The 25084-nt window shown below is 40.8% G+C and overlaps 1 protein-coding gene across 2 annotated transcripts; it reads right to left on the bottom strand.

Annotated features, from left to right (window-relative positions):
* Nucleotides 1-246: 246 nt before the first annotated feature.
* Nucleotides 247-20996, bottom strand: LTV1 (LTV1 ribosome biogenesis factor). 2 transcript variants are annotated; one of them, XM_032160812.2, is made up of 11 exons: nt 20854-20996; nt 19712-19843; nt 18096-18269; nt 14103-14190; nt 6576-6717; nt 5992-6247; nt 3485-3612; nt 1790-1929; nt 1148-1200; nt 758-958; nt 247-628 (listed from the first exon to the last, which is right to left on the bottom strand). In XM_032160812.2, the coding sequence occupies exons 1-11, from the start codon at nt 20854-20856 to the stop codon at nt 518-520; spliced, it is 1428 nt and encodes a 475-aa protein (XP_032016703.1). In that variant the 5' UTR covers nt 20857-20996; the 3' UTR covers nt 247-517. The 2 variants fall into 2 exon arrangements, with proteins under 2 accessions (XP_032016703.1, XP_032016709.1); XM_032160818.2 differs by lacking the exons at nt 6576-6717; nt 14103-14190; nt 18096-18269; nt 19712-19843; nt 20854-20996 and adding an exon at nt 6437-6569.
* Between the last annotated feature and the right edge of the window lie 4088 nt (nt 20997-25084).

Here is a 25084-nt window from a genome sequence, read left to right as displayed (position 1 = left end):
CCTTTGTATACAGCAAGGGAAAACTTAGCTTCCTAACAGTGGAACCTTCTCAGAAAAACTCATCTTACACTAAACAGAATAAAGTCAGCATTTCAAAATTGAGTTTAACCAGGCCACTTTTCTATTTACAGTAAATTAAACCATGTAATTCCTGAAAAGGCGTGGAGAGGATTCAAAGAAATATCTGAAAACATCTGCAAAAAACAACTATGACAACCATACAAATAAATGAATACACCAATTCCATTCAAGTTATGAAGATATTTTCCTTTAATTTATCCAAACATTTCACATTCATGAAGTCATTTATTTCAGAGCAAATGTAAGCTTATAATATTAAAAATTAAAATATTACAATATTTACAAGATGGTTGGCAGGGGACACTTGCTGGAAAAAAATAATACAAATATTATCTGCCAGTAAAAATGGCAAACAGTTTTGTCTTTCTGAAGGTTCTAGTCAATGATAAAGATGAGGAGCCCCTAAAAAAATACCTTGCCCTGTATGCTCCACTGTCTATAGCTTTAGACCCTCAACATTCTTCTTCAAGTTCAGCAGCTCTTTCTCTTGCCTTCTTTTCTCCAGTTTAAAAGCTAATTTGTTAGCTTTCTTCTCCACTCTTCGTTCCTGTTTAAGTACAAGAATATACTTGTATTATTCATATCTTTAAACTGATACAGACTGCTTTTACAAAATTCCCCTAATTTCCCCTCCACCAGCTCTTTGTAAATCTCACATTTGAAAAATATATTTTACCTTGCGCTCTTCTTTTATAGCTTGCTTTCTTGCTCTTTTATCTTCTTTGCTTTCATTTTTAGAACGTGGCTGAGTTGATACCTTAGGAAGATCACTGCCATTAATCATCTGTATTCTTTCAGCTTGCTTTGCTGTGAGTCCTTTCTTTGGTAAGACATTGAGAGGTACTCCTGTTTTAGAAGATATACGAATTTGTTTGGGCTGAAATACAGATAAAATGGTACTAGAGTTATTTCTCATTCCTATTAAAAAATAGCTCATTAATGACATACTGTTGATGCTTTTTCTAATGTCATCCTAGCCACAAAGATGAAAAGTTACTGTGTGAAAATGTGCACTCTATTTTTTATGCACTGCATCCTTCAAATAGCTCAGCACACTAGGACTTACCTTTGGTTGATACTTGATAAGCTGTGGATGGTTATATAAATTTGAGTATGTACCTAAACAAACAAATAAAAGTCATGCATCAGTAAGCACGTTTTCAGTTCCACAAAGCATTACTGAATTCCTACTATATTTCTGACCTTGCGTTTTCATAGTGCAAAATAACACTGGAGTCACTGATCAATGTTTTATAAATTGCTTACACCTCAGTATGGAATATTACTCTTTCCAAATAATTTTTCACAAATTTCCTAAAAGCCTCTTATTAAAATATATGTATTTTTTCAAAGTTGATATGTTTTTTTTTTTAGACAGAGCTTTGCTCGTTGCCCAGGTTGGAGTGCAATGGCGTGATCTCAGCTCACTGCAACCTCCGCCTCCCGGGTTCAAGCTATTCTCCTGCCTCAGCCTCTCGAGCAGCTGGGATTACAGGTGCCTGCGACCATGCCTGGCTAATTTTTGTATTTTTAGTAGAGACGGGGTTTCACCATGTTGGCCAGGCTGCTCTTGAACTGACATCAGGTGATCCACCCGCCTTGGCCTCCCAAAGTGCTAGGATTACTACAGGCATGAGGCACCGCACCCAGCCTAAAGTTGATATACTTTAATACTTTAAAATTACTATCGCAAAGTGAATATACTTACTACAAATAGATTCACAATCCCACTTCTCGTTGGCTTCTTCAAGGACTACAGTAATCATTTCTTCCTCCTCAGACTCATCAAGCTCATTCATTGGCAGGTCTTGATCCTCCAAGGGTTCAAGGGTATTCAGTTTTACAGAACTTTTAGATGAGATTTTAAAAGTGAAGACCAAGAGGGGGGAAAGTGACTTATTATTATACTATGTCACTAAAACCGCAATTTTTAGCTGTGGAAAAAACCAGTATTTTAAATGCACATATTCCAGTGACCCATCCGTCATTTTCTGTCAAACTCTGTTCTACCCAGCCCTGCCTCTTCCCTCCAGTGAGTTTTGGACATTCACTCAGCTGATAGGAACGTACATCTAGCTGTGTCTTTCCAAGGCAGCTTCCTAAGAAAACAGGTTTTTAAAGCCTAAAAAAGCATAACTCATCTGTCTCTGCAAAGTATTCAAATATTTCACTCAAACTGTATAGTTTCTTGTTCTGCTATGGGATCTATATATTATAGTGATCATGGAACATCAGAACTTTCTAGCTGATTTGAACGCTTCATCAGTGTCTCTCAGAGAAGAGTCACCTTGATGTGGATGCTGATTTGCCAAAATAACTGGCTGGTCAGTTCCGCTAATCCAGCTGGAGAGACAAATTCTTATCTTTCCACGAGATGTAAATACCTACTTCTCAGAACACCTGGCATTTCAGAAAGATGAAAAGAGCGTATACTTGGAATAATTCTTCAGCCCAAAAGACTAGAAACACCATCTTATTTTCCAAGGAGTATGTGTCCCTTTATTTCTTTTTTTTTTTTGGGACAGAGTCTCGCCCTGTCACCCAGGCTGGAAGCAGTGGTGCTACCTCAGCTCACCGCAACCTCCGCCTTCCAGGTTCAAGCGATCCTGTCTCGGCCTCCCAAATAGCTGGGATTACAGGTGTACACCACCACGCCCGGCCTGTCCTTACATTTCACACCCTAATAATACTCATGCTTCTATCAAAACACAACTTTTAAGCAAAATAAATAAAAGTAAAAAAAAATTTAAAATTGGCCAGGTGCAGTGGCTCACGCCTATAATCTCAGCACTTTGGGAGACCGAGGCGGGCATATTACATGAGGTCAAGAGTTTGAGACCAGCCTGGCCAACGTGGTGGAACCCCATCTCTACTAAAAATACAAAAATTAGCTGGGCATGGTGGCGTGCACCTGTAATCACATCTGCTCAGGAGGCTGAGGCAGGAGAATCACCTGAACCTGGGAGGCAGAGGTTGCAGGTGAGCTGAGATCGCGCCACTGCATTCCAGCCTGGGCAACAGAGCAAGACTCCATCTCAAAAAAAAAAAAAAAAAAAATTTAAAAAACGAATACACATTCTACCATGACTCTTCTCCAGTCAAAGATATGGAGAAAGTGGCTCCTCGTATATTCCCATTACATTCTACTTCAGAACACTTAACACCAAAATGTAGGCAAAACAATGAGCTATACATAAGCCAAAGTTTATGGAAAATGTACCACTTTCTTTTTTCCCCCCTCCTATCTTTTTTTTTACCTTTTCTTTTTTCCTTTTTCATTTTCTTCATACGGATTTTGACTAGGTTAATTCTTTCCTCAATTCAGTTATACTATAGACCTTTCTTTGGAATTTTTTTTTTTTAAAAAAAGAACAGCTAAACAAGGAAAGAAAAGTCACTGTACTTCTCTGCCTTCTCTTTATAGTAGTCATTCAAAACTTCCTGTAAGCGATTGCTGTCCACTTGAATAGAACCTTCCAATTCTGCATTATCCAGAGCTCCAATTTCATCATCATCATATTGCTCATAAAACTTGAATATAAACAGAGAAAAGATACCATGAAAAGCAAATGTACTCAGTAAGACTACACACTTAAAAATTTTTTTACATTAACTTTATTCTTACACAATAGTTATTCAGGTACTATCACAATTACCCTTAAAATATCAGTAGGGATTTAATGCAACAATAGGATGTGGAAGATATTTCTGCTCAGTACTTTAAGACTTACATTTAGACTAAAAATAGGCTTCCATTTAACATGTAAATGAAAGGCATTATTCCACTCAGCTTGGAGAACAAAATGCTAGGCAGCACAAATTACGTCAGAACATTTTTCAAGATACTTTTTCTTTTTTTTAAGTATCTCACTGTCTCCCAGCCTGGAGTACAGTGGCGCGATCATAGTTCACTGCAGGCTCAAGCAATCCTCCCTCCTCAGCCTCTCAAGCAGCTGGGACCACAGGCACATGCCGCCACACCAGGCTATTTTATTTATTTTTTAAAATAGAAACAGGGTCTGCATTGCCCAAGACAGTTTTAAACTCCTAGGCTCAAGTGATCCATCTGCTTCGGCCTCCCACAGTTCTGGGATTGTAGGCACGAGACACTATGCCTAGCCTGAAGATATTTTCAAATTCCTTAGTTATGCAAACTAAAAGATTGTGCAACTGAAAATTCTCCTACTAACGTATATATTTCGTTCTTGTTTAGACAATAATTACTATATTATGCAAATGGTGTTGACACTGTTAAGCTTTGACAAAGAGTAAATGGGGGGGATATATCTCCTGAAGAGTGAGATTTGTAGCAACAGTTTGCTTCTCCCTCAAGAGAAGAGGGAAAATAGTATTAGGTGAGAAGGTAGCAAGGTAAGAGCCTTTATTTTAGATTCACCTTGAAGGAAACTATTCCTTCATTCATTTATCATTTATGGAACACTTTAAACTTCTATTACATGCCAAGACGCCATTTTAGGGTTTTGGATGTATCCATGAGCAAAATACAAAAGACTGTCTGCCCTTGGGGAATTCACATTCTAATCTGAGACAAATCTATACATGACATACATAATAAAGAAGCACAACATTAGAGATGATGTTAGGAGGTGTTATGTGCTACAGAACAAACAACAGGATAGGTGGGATTAAAAACCTGTATAAACAGTCTATAGGTTGGGATTATAAACCCTGGAGCTAATCTGTTACAACAGAACCAAATACAGTATATGAAAATTCAAGCTTTCAAAAGTGTCTTATACTCTACTTCCATTCTGTTCCTCAGTGTTAGTTATGTCTGAAAACACCAGATGAGAAATGGAAAGAAATGGAATTTTGATGTGCTCAATCAGGCCAGTACTTCAGAAATATAGCATCTTATGGATTACTGTTGGAGAAATTCAGAATCAGGAGGTCAGAATTCAAGGGGGAAAATAAGAATGTTTGATCAGCCAACTCCTTTTGACCTACACACGTTCTTTCCAGAATCAAAACTAGGGTGACTGGCCTCATAGAATACGTAAAGGGAAAACAACAATAACTAAGGTGCTTTTATGCTCTGTTTTAATAAAGAGATACGCTGTTTTCAACACTCAAAAGTTTTAGCTTTGGGTCCCAATCTGTCTTTAAAAAAAAAAACAAGGCAAACAGCAAGGTGCCTAACATCTACTTAGCTCGCGGGCGGATCAGCTGACTTGGCCAGAGGATGGTCCAGTTTCCAGATCAACCTCAACCCGCTCGGCTTCATCAAGGTCCTCGAGTGGATTACTTCTATCTTTAGAGTTACCTTGAAGGAAACTATTCCTTCATTCATTTATCATTTATGGAACACTTTAAACTTCTACTACATGCCAAGACACCATTTTAGGCTTTCGGATATATCGTGAGCAAAATATAAAAAACTCTCTGCCCTTGGGGATTTCACATTCTAATCTGAGACAAATCTATATATGACATACATAATAAAGAAGCACAACATTAGAGATGATGAGGGTTTAAGGGCCACTTCTAGGGGTTTTAAGGGCCAAATAGAAACTCAAGTGAGTTGTCCTACCACAGTTACTGAGAATAAAACTATTACAGCTACTTTTGGTTATCCATTCAGGTTGAATGAGGCATCATTTGAGCCACCTCCAGGTGTAAGTGTGTGATGTAAATTGGAAAAGTCACATCCTCCTAAGCAATTACTCTTCTTCTGCACAGTTCTATGCTCCCTTTGCAGTCTTTGTGCTCCTGTACTGCACTGATACCCTTCTGCTTTATGCTGGCTACACGAACCTATAGCTGGATAGTTGTAAACTTCCTATGATTGACTTTGTGGTTAGTGAGCACTTCAACCTGGGCTAAAGCTGACAGGTATTAAAAAAAAAAATTTATCATAGTACTAAAGCATCCCTTACGTGGGGACCTTACCTTCTCAAACCTCTCATCATGTAGGGTCAGCTGTTCATTTCTCCTCATGACTGAGGAAGTCATCGAATATTCCGTGAAGCGACTTTTTGTTTCCTCACTCCAGAACAAGTGATCTGCTACAGCTCCGTGAGTTTTTCCGGGCACAGACATACGATCTTCATCTGACAATAGGCCTGCAGAGTCATAGTCATCATTGCTATCTCCCTTCTCATCATCCACATCTTCCCACTCACTGTCATCTTCATTCTCAGATTTCCTAAAGTAAAGGTCATAAATTACCTACCAAAACAACTTAAAAAGTAACAGAACAAAACCACTTTACACAAGTAAAATTAGAAGGTATTTCAGGAAGGGTTCTTGTCTAGGCAGGAAGGGTTCTTGTCTAGGCAGGAAGAGTGAGGGTGTTTGATCAATCTGGTTTGGTAGGAAAAGCAATGAATCTCACATTTTCTGCTCTAAAATACAGAAGTCTCAGATTAAATGCTCTTGAAGGTCTCTTCCAACTGTAACGTTCTATGGTAACCATCCCACTGAAGCAGTAACACTTAGGTCATCATCTCTGCTTTGAAACAAACCACACATACTGTATATCCATTCCCTCTTCCTCTCCTGTTGACTTATTGGCCTGAAGAATAAAGTCATCCTCAAGCAGATTATCTGGATCATCAAAGTCAAAATCATCATCAAGAGCTGCAACAATGTCAGGATCAAAATCCAGTCGAGGTCCTAGAAGGAAAACAAAAATTGAGCAATAATTCCCAAGATAGCAACAATTCATTCACTTAACTCACAATATAAGGACCTATAATAGCCAAGAGTCTATTAATATATTGAGGATAAAAGAATGATTAAGAACTAAGTTCAGTCTAGTGAAGAATAAAGAGTGACCACTACAAGACAAAAAAAGGAAAAAAAATGCTGCCTCAGCCCCAGTCAGGGGCTTATAAATAAAACTCCCATCTTCCTGGGACAGAGCACCTGGGGGAAGGGGCGGCTGTGGGTGCAGCTTCAGCAGACTCAAACGTTCCTGCCTGCTGGCTCTGAAGAGAGCAGCGGATCTCCCAGCACAGTGCTTGAGCTCTGCTAAGGGACAGACTGCCTCCTCAAGTGGGTCCCTGACCCCTGTGCCTCCTGCCTGGGAGACACCTCCCATCAGGGGTCGACAGACACCTCATAGATGAGAGCTCTGGTTGGCATCTGGCAGGTACCCCTCTGGGACAAAGCTTCCAGGGGAAGGAACAAGCAGCAATCTTTGCTGTTCTGCAGCCTCTGCTGGTGATATCCAGGCAAACAGGGACTGGAGTGGACCTCCAGCAAACTCCAGCAGACCTGCAGCAGAGAGGTCTGACTGTTAGAAATAAACCTAACAGAAAGGAACAGCATCAACATCAACAAATAGGACGTCCACACAGAAACCCCATCCAAAGGTCACCAACAACAATGACCAAAGGTAGATAAATCCAAGAAGATGAGGAAAAACCAGCACAAAAAGGCTGAAATTTCCAAAAACCAGAATGCCTTTTCTCTTCAAAGGATCACAACTCCTCACCGGCAAGGGAACAAAACTGAACGGAGAATGAGTTTGATGAATTGACAGAAGTACGCTTCAGAAGGTGGGTAGTAACAAACTCCTCCGAGCTAAAGGAGCATGTTCTAACCCAATGCAAGGAAGCTAAAAACCTTGAAAAAAGGTAAGAGGAATTGCTAACTAGAGTTACCAGTTTAGAGAAGAACGTAAATGACCTGATGGAGCTGAAAAACACAGCAAGGGAACTTTGTGAAGCATACACAAGTATCAATAGCCGAATTGATCAAGTGGAAGAAAGGATATCAGTGATTGAAGATCAACTTAATGAAATAAAATGTGAAGACAAGATTAGAGAAAAAAGAATGAAAAGGAACAAACAAAGCCTCCAAGAAATATGGGACTATGTGAAAAGACCAAATCTACGTTTGATTGGTGTACCTGAAAGTGATGGGGAGAATGGAACCAAGTTGAAAAGCACTCTTCAGGATATTATCCAGGAGAACTTCCCCAACCTAGCAAGAGAGGCCAACATTCAAATTCAGGAAACACAGAGAACACCACAAAGATAGTCCTCGAGAAGAACAACCCCAAGACACATAATCGTCGGATTCACCAAGGTTGAAATGAAGAAAAAAATGTTAAGGGCAGCCAGAGAGAAAGGTCGGGTTACCCACAAAGAGAAGCCCATCAGACTAACAGTGGATCTCTCGGCAGAAACCCTACAAGCCAGAAAAGAGTGGGGGCCAATATTCAACATTCTTAAAGAATTTTCAACTTAGAATCTCATATCCAGCCAAATTAAGTTTTATAAGTGAAGGAGAAATAAAATCCTTTCCAGATAAGCAAATGCTGAGAGATTTTGTCACCACCAGGCCTGCCTTACAAGAGCTCCTGAAGGAAGCACTAAATATGGAAAGGAAAAACTGGTACCAGCCACCGCAAAACATACCAAATAGTAAAGACCATCAATACTATGAAGAAACTGCATAAACTAACGGGCAAAATAACCAGCTAGCATCATAATGACAGAATCAAACTAACATATTACAATATTAATCTTAAATGTAAATGGGCTAAATGCTCCAATTAAAAGACACAGATTGACAAATTGGATAAAGAGTCAAGACCCATCAGTGTGCTGTATTCAGGAGACCCATCTCACGTGCAAAGATGCACACAGACTCAAAATAAAGGAATGGAGGATATTTACCAAGCAAATGGAAAGCAAAAACAGCAAGGGTTGCAATCCTAGTCTCTGATAAAACAGACTTTAAACCAACAAAGATCAAAAAACACAAAGAAAGGCATTACATAATAGTAAAGGGAACAATGCAACAAGAAGAGCTAACTACCCTAAATATATATGCACCTAATACAGGAGCACCCAGATTCATAAAGCAAGTTCTAAGAGACCTACAAAGAGACTTAGACTCCCACACAATAATAACGGGAGACTTTAACATCCCACTGTCAATATTAGACAGATCAACAAGACAGAAAATTCACAAGGATCTTCAGGACTTGAACTCAGCCCTGGACCAAGCAGACCTAATAAACAGTGACATAACTCTCCACCCCAAATCAACAGAATATACATTCTTCTCAGCACCATACTGCACTTACCCTAAAATTGACCACATAATTGGAAGTAAAACACTCCTCAGCAAATGCAAAAGAATGGCAATCATAACAAGCAGTCTCTCAGACCACAGTGTAATCAAATTAGAACTCAGGATTAAGAAATCCACTCAAAAATGCACAACTACTTGGAAACTGAACAACCTGCTCCTGAATGACTACTGGGTAAACAACAAAAATAAGGTAGAAATAAATAAGTTCTTTGAAACCAATGAGAAAAAAGACACAACATACCAGAATCTCTGGGACACAGCTAAAGCAGTGTTTAAGAGGAAATTTATAGCACTAAATTTCCACAGGAGAAAGCAGGAAAGATCTAAAATCGACACCCTAACATCACAATTAAAAGAACTAGAGAAACAAGAGCAAACAAATTCAAAACCTAGTAGAAGACAAGACATAACTAAAACACAGCAGAACTGAAGGAGATAGAGACACGAAAACCCTTCAAAAAAACCAATGAATCCAGGAGCTGGTTTTTTGAAAAGATTAACAAAATAGATAGACTGCTAGCCAGACTAATAAAGAAGAAAAGAGAGAAGAATCAAATAGACACAATAAAAAATGATAAAGTGGATATCACCACTGATCCCACAGAAATACAAATTACCATCAGAGAATACTATAAACACCTCTATGCAAATAAACTAGAAAATCTAGAAGAAATGGATAAATTCCTGGACACATACACCCTCCCAAGGCTAAATCAGGAAGAAGTCAAATCCCTGAATAGACCAATAACAAGTTCTGAAATAGAGGCAGCAATAGCCTACCAACCAAAAGAGAAGCCCAGGACCAGACAGGTTCACAGCCAAATTCTACCAGAGGTACAGAGAGGAGCTGGTACCATTCCTTCTGAAACTATTCCAAACAATAGAAAAAGAGGGACTCCTCTCTAACTCCTTTTATGAGGCCAGCATCGTCCTGATACCAAAACCTGGCAGAGACACAACAAAAAAAAGAAAATTTCAGGCCAATATCCCTGATGAACATCAATACGAAAATCGTCAATAAAAAACTGGCAAAACGAATCCAGCAGCACATCAAAAAGCTTATCCACCACAATCAAGTCGGCTTCATCCCTGGGATGCAAGGCTGGTTCAGCGTAATCCATTACATAAACAGAACCAATGACAAAAACCACATGATTATCTCAATAGATGCAGAAAAGGCCTTTGACAAAATTCAACACCCCTTCATCCTAAAAACTCTCAATAAACTAGGTATTGATAGAACATATCTCAAAATAATAAGAGCTATTTATGACAAACCCTCAGCCAGTATCATACTGAATGGGCAAAAGCTGGAAGCATTCCCTTTGAAAACTGGCACAAGACAAGGATGCCCTCTCTCACCACTCCTATTCAACACAGTATTGGAAGTTCTGGCCAGGGCAATCAGGCAAGAGAAAGAAATAAAGGTATTCCAATAGGAAGAGAGGAAGTCAAATTGTCTCTGTTTGCAGATGACATGACTGTCTATTTAGAAAACCCCATCATCTCAGCCCAAAATCTCCTTAAGCTGATAAGCAACTTCAGCAAAGTCTCAGGATACAAAATCAATGTGCAAAAATCACAAGCATTCCTATACACCAATAATAGACAAACAGAGAGCCAAATCATGAGTGAACTCCCATTCACAATTGCTACAGAGAATAAAATACCTAGGAATCCAACTTACAAGGGATGTGAAGGACCTCTTCAAGGGGAACTACAAACCACTGCTCAAAGAAATCAGAGAGGACACAAACAAATGGAAAAACATTCCATGCTCATGCATAGGAAGAATCAGTATCATAAAAATGGCCATAATGCCCAAAGTAATTTACAAGATAATCCTAAGCAGAAAGAACAAAGCTGGAGGCATCACACTACCTGACTTCAAACTATACTACATGGCTACAGTAACCAAAACAGCATGGTACTGGTACCAAAACAGATATATAGACCAATGGAACAGAATGGAGGCCTCAGAAATAACACCACACATCTACAGCCATCTGACCTTTGACAAGACAATCCTGAAAAAAAACAAGCAATGGGGAAAGGATTCCGTATTTAATAAATGGCGTTGGCAAAACTGGCTAGCCATATGCAGAAAACTGAAACTGGACCCCTTTTTTACACCTTATACAAAAATTAACTTAAGATGGATTAAAGACTTCAACGTAAGACCTAAAACCATAAAAACTCTAGAAGAAAACCTAAGCAAGGCCGGGCGTGGTGGCTCACGCTTGTAATCCCAGCACTTTGGGAGGCCAAGGCGGGCGGATCACGAGGTCAGGAGATCGAGACCACGGTGAAACCCCGTCTCTACTAAAAATACAAAAAATTAGCCGGGCGTGGTGGCGGGCGCCTGTAGTCCCAGCTACTCGGAGAGGCTGAGGCAGGAGAATGGCGTGAACCCGGGAGGCGGAGCTTGCAGTGAACCGAGATTGTGCCACCGCACTCCAGCCTGGGCGACAGAGCGAGACTCCGTCTCAAAAAAAAAAAAAAAAAAAAAAAAAAAAGAAAACCTAAGCAATACCATTCAGGATATAGGTATGGGCAAAGACTTCTTGACTAAAACATCAAAAGCAATGGCAACAAAAGCCAAAATTGACAAATGGGATCTAATTAAATTAAAGAGCTTCTGCACAACAAAAGAAACTATCATCAGAGTCAACAGGCAACCCACACAATGGGAGAAAATTTTTGCAATCAATCCATCTGACAAAGGGCTAATATCCAGAATCTACAAAGAACTTAAATTTACAAGAAAAAAACAAACAACCCCATTGAAAAGTGGGCAAAAGATAGGAACAGGTATTTCTCAAATGAAGACATTTATGCAGCCAACAAACATGAAAAAAACCTCATCATCACTGGTCATTAGAGAAATGCAAATCAAAACCACAATGAGATACCATCTCACGCCAATTAGAATGGCAATCATTAAAAAGTCAGGAAACAACAGATTCTGGAAAGGATGTGGAGAAATAGGATCGCTTTTATATTGTTGGTGGGAGTGTAAATTAGTTCAACCATTGTGGAAGACAGTGTGGCAATTCCTCAAGGATCTAGAACTAGAAATACCATTTGACCCAGCAATCCCATTACTGGGTATATACCCAAAGGATAATAAATCATTCTACTATAAAGACACATGCACACATAGGTTTATTGTAGCACTGTTCACAATAGCAAAGACTTGGAACCAACTTAAATGCCCATCAATGATAGACTGGATAAAGAAAATGTGGCACATATACACCATGGAATACTATGCAGCCATAAAAAAGGACGTGTTCATGTCCTTTGCAGGGACATGGGTGAAGCTGGAAACCATAATTCTCAGCAAACTAACACAGGAACAGAAAACCAAACACCACATGTTCTCACTCATAAGTAGGAGTTGAACAATGAGAACACATGGGCACAGGGAGGGGAACATCACACACTGGGGCCTGTTGGGGGATGGGGGCCTAGGGGAGGGATAGCATTAGGAAAAATGCCTAATGTAGACGATGGATCGATGGGTGCAGCAAACCACCATGACGTGTATACCTACGTAACAAACCTGCACATTCTGTACATATATCCCAGGACTTAAAGTATAATTAAAAAAAAAAAAAAAAGAAAAAAGAAATGATGCTTCTTTTAATATCCACTGGTAAAAATATTGTTCCATTATACATCTATAATGTTTAACTTTGTCTAGCATAATTCAAAGCTTTTGTCTGCAGGAAGAAACTGGGCTTTAAATTCACCTGTTAAAAATAACTCAAATGAGCAATTTTTAGACTGTTATACTTTCAGTATTTTCTGACTTTGAGATTTTAATAAATACCTACCTGTTTCTTTGGATATATTCTTCCATCTATAAAAATACTAGGCTGACTCTGGGCACACTGCTTAGGACTTAGCCCTGCTCCACAAGGAGCAGAAAATGAAAACAAAAAACTCAAGTTCAAGAAAAACTTTGAACTCCAAATTTATCATCTGACATGGCCTCCAACACCCTCTGCTACATGGCCATTACTTAACCCTCCGGCCTCATTTCTTTTTAATCCATACCCTTCCTTCTGGGCAAGCTAAAATGTGTACAGTTACCTATATTCACGTTCTCTTGCCTTAGGACATACAGTCCTCTGTCTGGAACATCCTCTGGTCCCCACCCCTCCCCTCCTTCTTCCACCTACCTAACTTTTACTTAAACAAACTAGACATCACCTTCTTTAGAAAGCCTTGCCCAACCCTGTGAGGCTGGGTTTGGTGCCACTCACCCCACTAGTAATATCCATCTATACTGTAATTTATCATTTATTGTTTATTTTTCCCAAATGAGGTAAATTCTTGGGTCAGAGACTATGCTTTATTCTGTTTTAACCCAAGACCCTGCCACACAGACAGTGGCAACTCAAAAATCTGTAGAATAAATTAATTAATGAATGCCACAGGACAGGTGTTAAGTTAATAATTAAGGCAACTTAGGAGAAAGTACCAACACCACTTCTGTGGACTTCTGTGTTTGTTCTAAAATACAGTGTTGGTACTAAAAATTAAAAATAAAAATTTTCCCCCAATGTATGTGTAGATGGCAAAATGAACTTCCATAAAAATACCTGTATGCTCTGGGGAGAAATTCTGAAAGACAACAGATTATTTTTCAAAATTACACTACAAGTAATGAATAATGAATACCACTGTCTTTCTAAGAGGTTACGTAAAGGTTACAATTCCCCACTTTCCTCTCCAAACAGGAACTCAAAAGATGTAAGGATTTGATGGCAGGAATACAAAAATACAAAGATCACATTCATCCCTTCCTAATAATCCCTGATCTGAATTCCAGACATATCTCAATTGTTTCAATACTTTACTGGGGATAGAAAAATCCTACATCATTTCTTTATGTTTTGCAAAATACATTTATCCATATGAAAAGATAAATGAATTAAAAATACCTGAAACTGGAGCTGCTTTATTTAACAATCCAACATCTTCCTCAAACTCTGAAGCAAACACTGATGAAGGCAACTTAATTCCAGTGCTCTTGAAAAAGAAATTGCACAATGGTTAGGTTTATTTGGAAATACTTCTTAACTAGTGTACTGGGTTGAAGTCCCCCCCAAATCAATGTCCATCCAGAACCTTAGACTGACCATATTTGAAATAGGGTCCTCTCAACTATAATAAGATGAGGTCTTACTGGACCATGGTCCTATAACGAGACCACATGAAGACAGAGACTCACAGGGGAGAATGCCATGTGCAGATGACAGCAGATTGGAGTGAGGCCTCTATAAGGCAAGGAATTCCAAGGAATGATCACTGGTAACCTTCGGAAGTTAGGAATGAGCCATTCAACAGCCTCTCCCTCTAAGCCCCCAAGAAGAAAACCAACCCTGCTGATACCTTCATTTCAAACTTCTGACCTCCAGAACCATGAAGGAATAAATTTCTGTTGTTTTAAGTCACCCAGTTTGTGGTAATTTGTTACTGCAGTCCTAGGAAACTGTTACAACTACATTCTGTGTTCTCTCACCTGTGCTCCAGGTTTATATATGTTAAACATGTATATTCCATCATAAACTCAAAAGCAACTCTCTATAATACATCACAATGCTTTCTCTAGTAAATTATTCCATTTATCCCTCAGATCCTATGAGGTATCACCATGTTTTAGTAAAAGAACGAAAACTAAGAAAGTTTAAATGGCCCACCTGCCTGAGAATGACCAGTAAGTGAGATTCTGGGATTCAAATCCCAGAGTTTCTTAACTCCACTTGCCTGAAATTTCAAAACAAAATTAGACTTTTTCCTCTTAAACTAGAGATAATGTCCTAATCTCTAGTAATGGCACAGCCCTTGTAATGAATTGGCTATCTTAAATCTCAGGTGGTATAAATCATTTTGCTCTGTCCTATGTCCCCCTGAAATCTCTTATATACAGTGATTTCACTCTGTTCTTTGGGGCATCACCTCATTTATAGTTAACCAAAACATAAATGACTACAACTGCTCATATAGCTACTCTATATCCAGTACAACCTTCATACCCATGGCTAGATTAAGCTCCTTTAATAGTTTTATCATGTGACCTTCTTGAGTTTCTAACAGGTCTCAATTTTTCACTCTGTATTTAAGGCCCTGGTTCTCAAGGACCTATAAAAATCAAGACCTACTCTGTGTATCCAAATTTGTCAGTTATTCTATATGACCATGCAAATCAAGTTCATTCCTCAGTCATGTAATAATGCAAAACACTTTACTTGGCACGCATGTGCCTGACATGGAACCACAGTGCTCGCTGTCTCGGCACCCTGACTGAAAATGTTCCTTCTCCTGTCAACAGTACCCACCGCTTGGTGGCCAGCTTGGTTCCCACCCTCCCACATGAAGCCCTTTCTGATCACTGTCCTAGAACTTCCCTTTGTGTGAACTTCCCGCCTTCTTCACACACTGCAATCTACTTAAACATGTGCTAGCCTACATTCTCTCACTGGTTCTTATGCTTGTTTCCTCTCCTTGACCAAACAGTTGATAATGTGAGGACAATCACCATGTGTTATTTATCTCTGTGCATCTCACCACCTGCCCTATCCTCAGCTCAAGAGGAGGCACAAAGCTGGAATGTGCATCCTCATTGGCTCGCTGAGAAAGCTCTCCGAATTGGAAGCCTCTGAGGCGCATGAGTAAAGGCTACATATGGCAATGTACACACGGCAAGATGTTATGGCTTCCAAAATGAGTTTCTCAGTAGCATAAACATGTACAAAGATCTGTTATTTTGCTGTAGAGTATATTTTTAAGAAAACAGCTTTACTAAGACATCATTCACATACAATTCACCTATTTAAATTGTACAATTTAATGTTTTTTAAGGATATTACATTATTAATTACTTAAAATTGTAGTAAAATCTACATAGTCTTTTAGGTTTTTAAAAAGGTACCTTTGTGATATTTATCCTTAGAAGTTTGGGATTAAACACAAGGTCAGCTTGTGTTAAATGAATTTACCTTTGTGAGATATTTTTCAAATCTTGAAAAGTAGTCAAAGAATCACATACACGATTAAGCGTTAAAGAGGAATTACTTTTTTTTAGAGGAGTGCTGTGTTTTCATTGGTTGCAGTAGTTCTCAACTACATGGCATTTGCCCAGCTACTTTCCACAACGGCACCACCCTCTTTCAAGTCAAAATCAGGGCCTGCTCAAGCATCAATCATTTCCATACTGCCTTTTTACACTGTCTTACACTGTTTCTAGGGGTTATTCATTGTTTCTAATCTATTCGAATTTGGTGGTGTGTTACAAATTAAAGTAAAAAAAGTACATGGGACTAATCCATATTTTTTCATAGCTCTACAGAAAACCAACGACACTTTTCTTTTTAAATACAATTCAGCTGTCCCTGTAAACATCACCGAAGTGTCCATTTAAGAGCCTTATCCTGTTAAAAAGCCAGTTAGTGATTGCTTTTACTCAAAATGAATTAAGGATTAAAAGTTAGTCTTGTACGACCAGGCGCAGTGGCTCAGGCCTGTAATCCCAGCACTTTGGGAGGCCGAAGCGGGCGGATCACCTGAGGTTGGGAGTTCGAGACCAGACTGACCAACATGGAGAAACCCTGGCTCTACTAAAAATACAAAATAAGCTGAGCGCGGTGGCACATGCCTGTAATCCCAGCTACTAGGGAGGCTAAGGCAGGAGAATTGCTTGAACCCGGGAGGCAGATGCTGTGGTGAGCTGACATCATGCCATTGCACTCCAGCCTGGGCGACAGGAGCAAAACTCTGTCTCAACAACAACAACAACAAAAAGTTAGTCTTGTACTGGTCAATACAAGCCAGGCAAGACTTTACTAAGAATTTTCTCCCTTAGATAAACAAGTTAAGCCACTAAGGAACCCGTTCTCTCCCTCAATAGGTTACAGAAGCAAGTGAGCCAGTAAATCCCTACTAGCAATAAAGCCTTGAGGAAGAAGGAATAAAGAAGTTGGTTCTCTATGAACGACAGAGATGTGGTGGGATTTGGGGCGTTACAAAAGAGCCACAACCTAGTTAGTGAACGAGGAACTGCAGTTATTACCTTTCTTTGGGATGATATCCTGAAACCTAACCTTTCTGAGTCTCCTTAAGCAACAAGCTATTGCCTGTAAGAACTACAATCACATCTTCCCCAAGGAAAGGAATGCCTAGACCATGACAGAATTGGGGAATGAGCAGCAGGGTAAACTGGTACCTTTTGTATCGCTTACCTTTTGCTTATAAACCTAATGAATGTCTCCTTTTTTGGAAGTGCTAGGTGATATAAAAGTTTCCCACAGAGAAATTTACTCTACATCAAATTAAAAATAAGGTCACAGAGGCATACAACATGGGCATTCTTAACATAAACAGGGGAGAAAACAGAACTTTGACTAACAGCGCTCATTTCATATAAACACGTACTATCATTTGTCCTGAAAGAGAAGGTATTAAAGTGGACTGAACATTTGTTTACAAGACAAGAATGTTATTATCATCCACTCATTCTGTTCGCTTATGAGTAGCCTGCAGCTTTTACAAAAGTGTTAAAGAGCTGAATATTCCACAAAAGTTAAGTCCTATCTTAGAACAAGAGTTTATGATCCTGAAAACAGTTTTATTGTTAACATATAGAATGTCAGCTGCTTTTCTTCTATTGAAAAGTGCTGTCTAACATGGCCATGTCTATAAATCTAAAGTTCTAAACCTATAAAAAGGCTGTTACTGTTGACATCTGCCACCAGAGAGGACGTGACCTATTCTCTCCTGATGGTATACACGTGCATACACATATATAATTTTAAGTGGAGGTGTGGTCTATCTTTGTGCTCTTCATATGGACACCATTTCTTGCCCCAAACAGATATCTTGATTTAAAAATGATTTCTTCACCTCACTCCCACACTTAAATTGCTGAAAAGCCTTACTGGAATTACTAGCGTTTCTTCTTTCTCCTCTCTCCTGTTGTGTGCACTGAAGGTACTTGAGGGAATAAGCTCTGAGGGCCCAGATGGTTCCTTCAGGTGCTGCAGGTAGTCATAGTCATCATCAAAGAACACTCCATACTTCCTCTGTTCTGCTCGCCTTTCTTCATTGTCTATCTATAAACAAAATGGAATTAGTACTTTCTTCACTGTTTATCTATAAACAAAATGGAATCAGTAAGCCTCCCAAGGATAAGGCATGGGAATATTACAATGACTACAGCTTTCCAAGTAGGAGCCAGATGGCACATGAACATTTTGGCTGATGGGAAAAAGACAAAGAATTCCTGACAAACAGGAAATGTACAGCTTCAAAACCAGAGTGCTACATAACATTCAAATGGAATGAAAACATTCATGCTTTTAAAAGGGCAATAAAAATAAATAACAATTGCTCCTTCCACTAGACATTTCTGTGCAACATTTTGAGTCAAGAAATATACATCCAATTTATTTTATCATCTATTTGGAGGGTTATAAGAAAAGACCTGGGGGGCCAGGTGCAGTGGCTCATGCCTATAATCCCAGCACTTTGGGAGGCTGAGGTAGGAGGATCACTTGAGCCTAGGAGTTCAAGACCAGCCTGGGCAAAACAGTGAGACCTCGTTTCTACAAAACAATTTTAAAAATCAGCCAGGCCCGGTGGCGTGTGCCTGTAGTACTGGCTACTCTGGAGGCTAAGGTGGGAGGATCGCTTGAGCCCAAGAGGTAGAAGTTGCAGTGAGCTGAGATGGAGCCACTTTGCATGCCAGCCTGGGCAACAGAGATTTGGGTGCCTTGAAAGGTTAAGTACAATTTCTTGTATTTATATGCAAAAAAAAAAAAACTTCTCAACATACAACAAAACTGGCTTTACTGAAAAGCTAAACATGGCCCATGGCCCCCAATACTCTGTTTCCCAACACTCTGTTTCATAATATCTACACTTAATAAGTGTAATCTAACATTAAGAGTCTTAATAAGTAGAGTCTAACATTAAGTCAATCTTTTCGAGGCTCCCTTGCAAAGTTCCCTGAGCTAACCAAGGAGCTCAGATATTTTACATTTCCTAAGATGAGCAACCAGGAGGCAAAATGCAGTTTGTGGTTATAAAACGGCAGGATCTTAGAGAGAGCACAGTTTGAGCATATATCGGTGCCCTAAATAACATCATGCCACATTGTAGCTGGTGCTTTGGTAAATATTTACCATTATTCTACAAGATTTGCTCGTTTAAACATCTCAAATAAAGAACTTTGTCTTCCCAATCAAAATAATATGAATGATGTAAAAATCAGCAAATTGTACTGAAAATTAACTTATAGATTATTTCCCAGAATATCAGTTATCTGAGAATAACAGCTGGCTAACAATTTACTAAAAACTATTAACATAGCCAGGCGTGGTGGCTCATGCCTGTAATCTCAGCACTTTTGGAGGCCAAGCTGGGAGGACTGCTTGAGTCCAGGAGTTCGAGACCAGCCTGGGCAACATGACAAGTCTCTATTTATTTAAAAAAATGAAAAAAGAAAAAAACTATTGTCTACCTACAAACTGATTGGCTAAAGAACAGGACCTACTTTTTGTGTGGGCAATAGAACTCTCTGGGGTGCAGTCTCATCCGCTGCTAAAGGATCTCGTTGGCTCCGGTGGACCAAGTGAAAAGACACAGCTTTCTTCTTCTCTATAAAGGGCTTTTTCTTCCTGTGAGGCTTCAAAGGAACAAAATCACAACAATTAATTAAAACAGAACAAAAAGATGGAGAATAATTCCATAGTCCACACATGCATCTTTAGTAGTCATGTTAAAGATAAATAGTTTTTAAAAATCTACACTTCTGGAGCAGGCAACATCAGCTGTGTTCTGTAGAGTCCATACTTAACCTTCCTTCAACAAACATTCCTTGAGCACCTGCTTTGTGCCAGACCTTGTTACGGGAACTGAGAATACAGAAGTGGGAAAGTCAGATAAAGTCCGTTCTTAGCAAGAAAATCAAGATAATTTCCGGTGAAGAAAATATAAGACAGTGACGTGAAAATGTATACAAGACAGTGACGTGAAAATGACTTAAAAGCTACTTTACACTGGCTGCTCAGGGAAGGCCCCTGGCCGACTGAACCAGAATGACAAGAAGCCTGCCACAACATAATCTGGAGTAGACAGCTCCACACAGAGCATCTACCAGCCAGTAAATAAAATCACGACACAAACGGCTAAAGTTTATTAAGATCCACCATCTCTTTCTACATTCTTACTTCGCTATTCAGTTTTGATTCTCTAAACTGGGAAACCAATTAAGTGGCTTTACTTTGGGCCCAACCTTATGCTTTCCCACAAGTTCCCTTTCTCAGAGGAAACAGACAGGCAGACACCTGCCACTCCAACGCTGAGGGAGACCAGCAGCTCCCTCTGCTAGACCCCCAAGAAGCACAGGATTGCGCGTTTGTGTCCGCAGTCACCAGCTTTTAGTTAACCGAAAGCGCGCAGGGCTGCAGGCTCCCAGGGGTAAAACAAAAAGGCCATTCTCCTCTCCGGGCCACATCCCAGGGAGGCTCGGCGGTGGGAGACTGTAACTTGGGTTGCCCATTTCGGGGTACTGTGCCGCAAGCAGCCTCTGGCATGACCCAGACCCAGGCCGCAGTAGCCAAGGTATTACCGGAAGCAGCCTGACTTCTGCAAAACCACAGCGCCCGGCCGCCGAAACAAGCAAGTCTTGCTCACCATGCTGCAGCCGCGCGGCGCTCACCCCCAGCAGGGGCGGCGATGACACCCTCGAAGTCCGGCGGGGAGACCAAGGTCCAGCTGAAGGCCGCTTCTGTAGGCCTCACCACACGTGCAGCCCCAGGACCCGGCGATAACGTCACCCAGCCGGCCGTGGAAATGGACCAATCGCCGAGGAGCTGATGGGTCGCGACCGGAAGTTACATAGGCTTGCTGCGTCTCCACGTTCGCAAGAAGCCACCGGGAGGTGGGGCTAGCTCGGCTCCCACCCCTGGGCGGGCTGTACTTTCCCGGCCTTTAGTCTCCCGCCGGCGAAAGGGAATCGTGGGGGTTCTTAACGTTGAGGCGCCACAGGGGGGTTTCTGCTTGTGGACGAACCTCCTTTTATAGCTCCCTCTACGGAGACCAGAGGGGACGAATCTAGCATCCCCGTTGACTTGTGTCCCTTACCTATTCCCGACCATAAAAAACAGCCGCGGACACGGAAGGGAGGCGACCACCCCGCTAGGGTGCTGGGGTCACCAAGTTTCAGGTTCCCTCTCCGGGTGGGGGGGTGGAGTCGGTTGCCGTAGCAACGGAGACTGCGTCAGACTTGATCAGGTTATATTTTCCACTGTTTCATGAACTGCTTTCATCTGCGCTGTTAACCAAACCCCCGAGACTCTGTTAACTGTAGAGGCATTTGAACTAATAAAATATATTCAGAATCTCTGGTGTTTGAATGTTAACCTTCTCCCCCTGTTTAAACAAATAGGCTATAAGCACGCATTCTTAGGAAGATTTCAGGCTGGTGTTGGCGCACTCACATAGCTTTTCTTGGACAAAAGTGTGTGGTAAATGCAATCACTTTCATCAGCAGACCTTTTTTACAAATTTGTTTCCCCAACTTCCCAGTTTCTGGTGACCTCTCAATGAATGAGTTACTTTGGATTGTCTCTTTATGCCGCAGGCATTACCACTGTTAAGTATTTGTGGAGTATTATTCTTTTATTACAATAAAAATTATAGAAATAGGCCAGGCGCGGTGGCTCATGCCTGTTATCCCAGCACTTTGGGAGGCCGAAGCGGGTGGATCACCTGAGGTCAGGAGTTCAAGACCAGCCTAGCCAACGTGGTGAAACCCTGTCGGTACTAAAAATACAAAACTTAGCCAGGTGTGGTGGTGGGCACCTGTAATCCCAACTACTTGGGAGGTTGAGGCAGGAGAATAGTTTGAACCCGGAAGGCAGAGGTTGCAGTGAGCTGAGATCATGCCATTGTACTCCAGCCTGGGCGACAAGAGTGAAACTCCATCTCAAAAATATATATATATAGAAATAATTTAGGTTAGGACTATAAAACTTGTCTTAGGATATTGCTTTGTCACAGAGATAATACATAGCACTCCTATGTGCCAGAGATTCGTTGTTATTATTCATTATATAGAATTAAAAGATCCAAGAGGGCAGTTTTCATTTCCTTTCAATCAGTTGTACTTACTGCTGTATCCTCAGGGGCCTGACGCTTGGGGCATATATGCTCAGTAAGTATTTATTTAAATGAATTAATGTTCTGGCACTTTATCTGAATCATCTCATTTCATCCTCACCACAACATTATGAAAGAGACGCAATTATCTTCAGCATCTTACAAATCCTAAAAATGAGGCAAGAGAAATACAAATTAAGTACTAAGCCCCCCAGCTGACTGAACGGACTCCCTTTTGGCCAAGGGGACCCAGAGTAACCTTGAAAACTGAGTTCTTGCTTTGCCTTGTTATATCCCCTCCCTCATTAACCAGAATCAGGCTTTCTTCCCTAAGGGATAAATAGAAACCATCCCTTTCAAAAGACTCCACCATTGATATCAGCCTGTTGCTGCCCTCCCTTTTTTGCCTAACAGACTACCCGCTGTGGAGTGGTTCTGGCCAATCTACGGAGCAGGCACAGTAAGGGTTTTATTGGCCTCTACTTCACCTTTTGACATCAGAGGCTGAAAACTCTTCAGATCATGCTGATGCCCCATTTTTTGTACCTAGGACCCATGAAGGGGCAGTGAAGCTCAATTGCACATGTACATGTTTCTCCTTTCATAAATATTCATGATTCCTCCTATAGCTTATTAAATATGTATATTCTGCCACCCTGCTCCCTTTCACTTTGCCTCTCCCTCAGAATGTATGTTTTTGTCAGGCCACTCTGCAGGCTGAAACGCTTATGCGCCTCATCGTTCTTTAGGTCAAAAGCATACGAAAGTTACCTTCTGATATGGTTTGGCTGTGTCCCCACCCTGGTTTGGTTGTGTCGCCACCCACATCTCATCTTGAATTGTAGCTCTCATAATTCCCATGTGTTGTGAGAGGGACCCAGTGGGAGATAATTGAATCATGGGGGCAGTTTTCCCCATACTGTTCTCATGGTAGTGAGTAAGTCTCACGAGGTCTGATGGTTTTATAAGAGGTTTCCCCTTTCGCCTGGCTCTCATTCTCTTTTGCCTGCTGCCATGTAAGACATGCCTTTTGCCTTCCGCCATGATTGTGAGGCCTCCTTACCACTTGGAACTCTGAGTCCATTAAGCCTCTTTTTCTTTATAAATTACCCAGTCTCCGGTATGTCTTTATCAGCAGTGTGGGAACGGACTGATACCCTTTCTTAAGGTCATATCACTAGTAAATGGCAGAGCAGAGATTTAAACCTAAGGAGCCTGACTAGAGCCTGGCCACCTAATCGTGTTGCTTGTTTATTTTTTTTCTTCTGAGTAATATTCTGCTTTTTTTTCTCTGAGACAGGATCTCGCTCTGTCAACCAGGCTGAAGTGCAGTGGTGTAAACATGGCTCACTGCAGCTTGACCTCCTGGGCTCAAGCAATCCTCTAACCTCAGCCTCCTGAGTAGCCAGGACCACAGGTGTGTGCCACTATGCCCAGCTAATGTTTTTATTTTTTGTAGAGATAGGGGTCTCACTGTGTTGTCCAGACTAGTCTTGAACGCCTGGGACTCAAGTGAGCCTCTCACCTCAGCCTTCCAAAGTGTTGGGATTACAGGCCACTGAGGCCAGCCTGCTTACTTTATAAATTTGTTATTCTAAACACTAAAAACACAGTGCTAAGCACTTTTTATTCATGATGTCTAATTCCCTCAGCAAGCCAGTGAAGTACAATTAAATGACACTAAACCAATCTTGCAGATGTGAAATCTGAGGTTCAGAGAATTGAAGTTATTTACTTAAGGTCACACAGTAAGTAGAAAAGCCTAGAAGTGTAGTCCATCAGGCTTGTTTAGGAAGGCCATTCCCTTATCCATATACTATACTACCTCCCTGAGGCAGTCAACCAGCAAATTCTGTTCATCCTACTTTCTAAATATCCACATGTATCACTTCGTTATTCATTTTATCAAATTTATCATTTTAAACTCAAGTCACTTCCCTGTATAAAATCCTTCGATGGGCTGGGCGCGGTGGCACACACCTGTAATCCTAGCACTTTGGGAGGCCAAGACGGGCAGATCACCTGAGGCCAGGAGTTCCAGATCAGCCTGGCCAACATAGCAAAACCCTGTCTCTACTAAAAAATACAAAAATTAGCTGGGCATGGTGGCACACACCTATAGTTCCAACTACTTGGGAGTTTGAGGCAGGAAAATTGCTTGTACCCAGGAGGCAGAGGGTGCACTGAGTCAAGATCACGCCACTGCACTCCAGCTTGGGCAACAGAGCGAGACACCATCTCTGATGTCTACCCTTGGGCTTCAGGATAAACTATTTTGCAGAGCAACCAAGATTTTATATCTTCTGGTCTCCAGCCATCAATTTAACATCACGTCTCCTTATTCCCCCACATTCCACCCATGATCCAGCCCTACGAAACTGTGCAGTTCCCAAATGTACCTGGAAGACATTGGCTCTCTCCTGCCCATCTAAAAGCCTCTTTCTTTCTCTCCTCTCCTTGTTTGCCAAGCCCTAGTTTAGCCATCTGTTTCTTCTGGCTGAACCCAAGTCTAGCCGAAGCTAAGTTGACCCAAAAGGGGTAGGAGGGGAATTCCTGTGAAGGACTGCCCCAAACCATCCTGAGATGGGGCTGGACAGAATTCCAAAGAAAGAAGCAATAAACGCTGGGGTGATCAGTCCAAAGCATTTATTAGAGAAGTTACATACAGAGTGCTTAAGTGGACAGGGCGAAAAAAGATGTTTCTACGTAGCTATGCCAGCAATGAGAAGTCAGGTTATGGAGTTTGTGAGGGTTTAGGGAATTT

The sequence above is a fragment of the Hylobates moloch genome, unplaced genomic scaffold (assembly GCF_009828535.3).
Source record: "Hylobates moloch isolate HMO894 unplaced genomic scaffold, HMol_V3 SCAFFOLD_2, whole genome shotgun sequence".
Lineage (NCBI taxonomy): Eukaryota > Metazoa > Chordata > Mammalia > Primates > Hylobatidae > Hylobates > Hylobates moloch.
Note: the sequence above shows the minus strand (reverse complement) of the source record. Positions and strands in the feature narration are given on the sequence as shown.

Bases quoted from the DNA above. Each gene is read 5' to 3' on its own strand.
- LTV1 (XM_032160812.2), bottom strand. The intron at 1,201-1,789 runs GTAAGTATATTC...TTGTTTGTTTAG, and splicing joins GGATTGTGAATCTATTTGTA to GTACATACTCAAATTTATAT. The intron at 629-757 runs GTAAAATATATT...GTACTTAAACAG, and splicing joins CTATAAAAGAAGAGCGCAAG to GAACGAAGAGTGGAGAAGAA.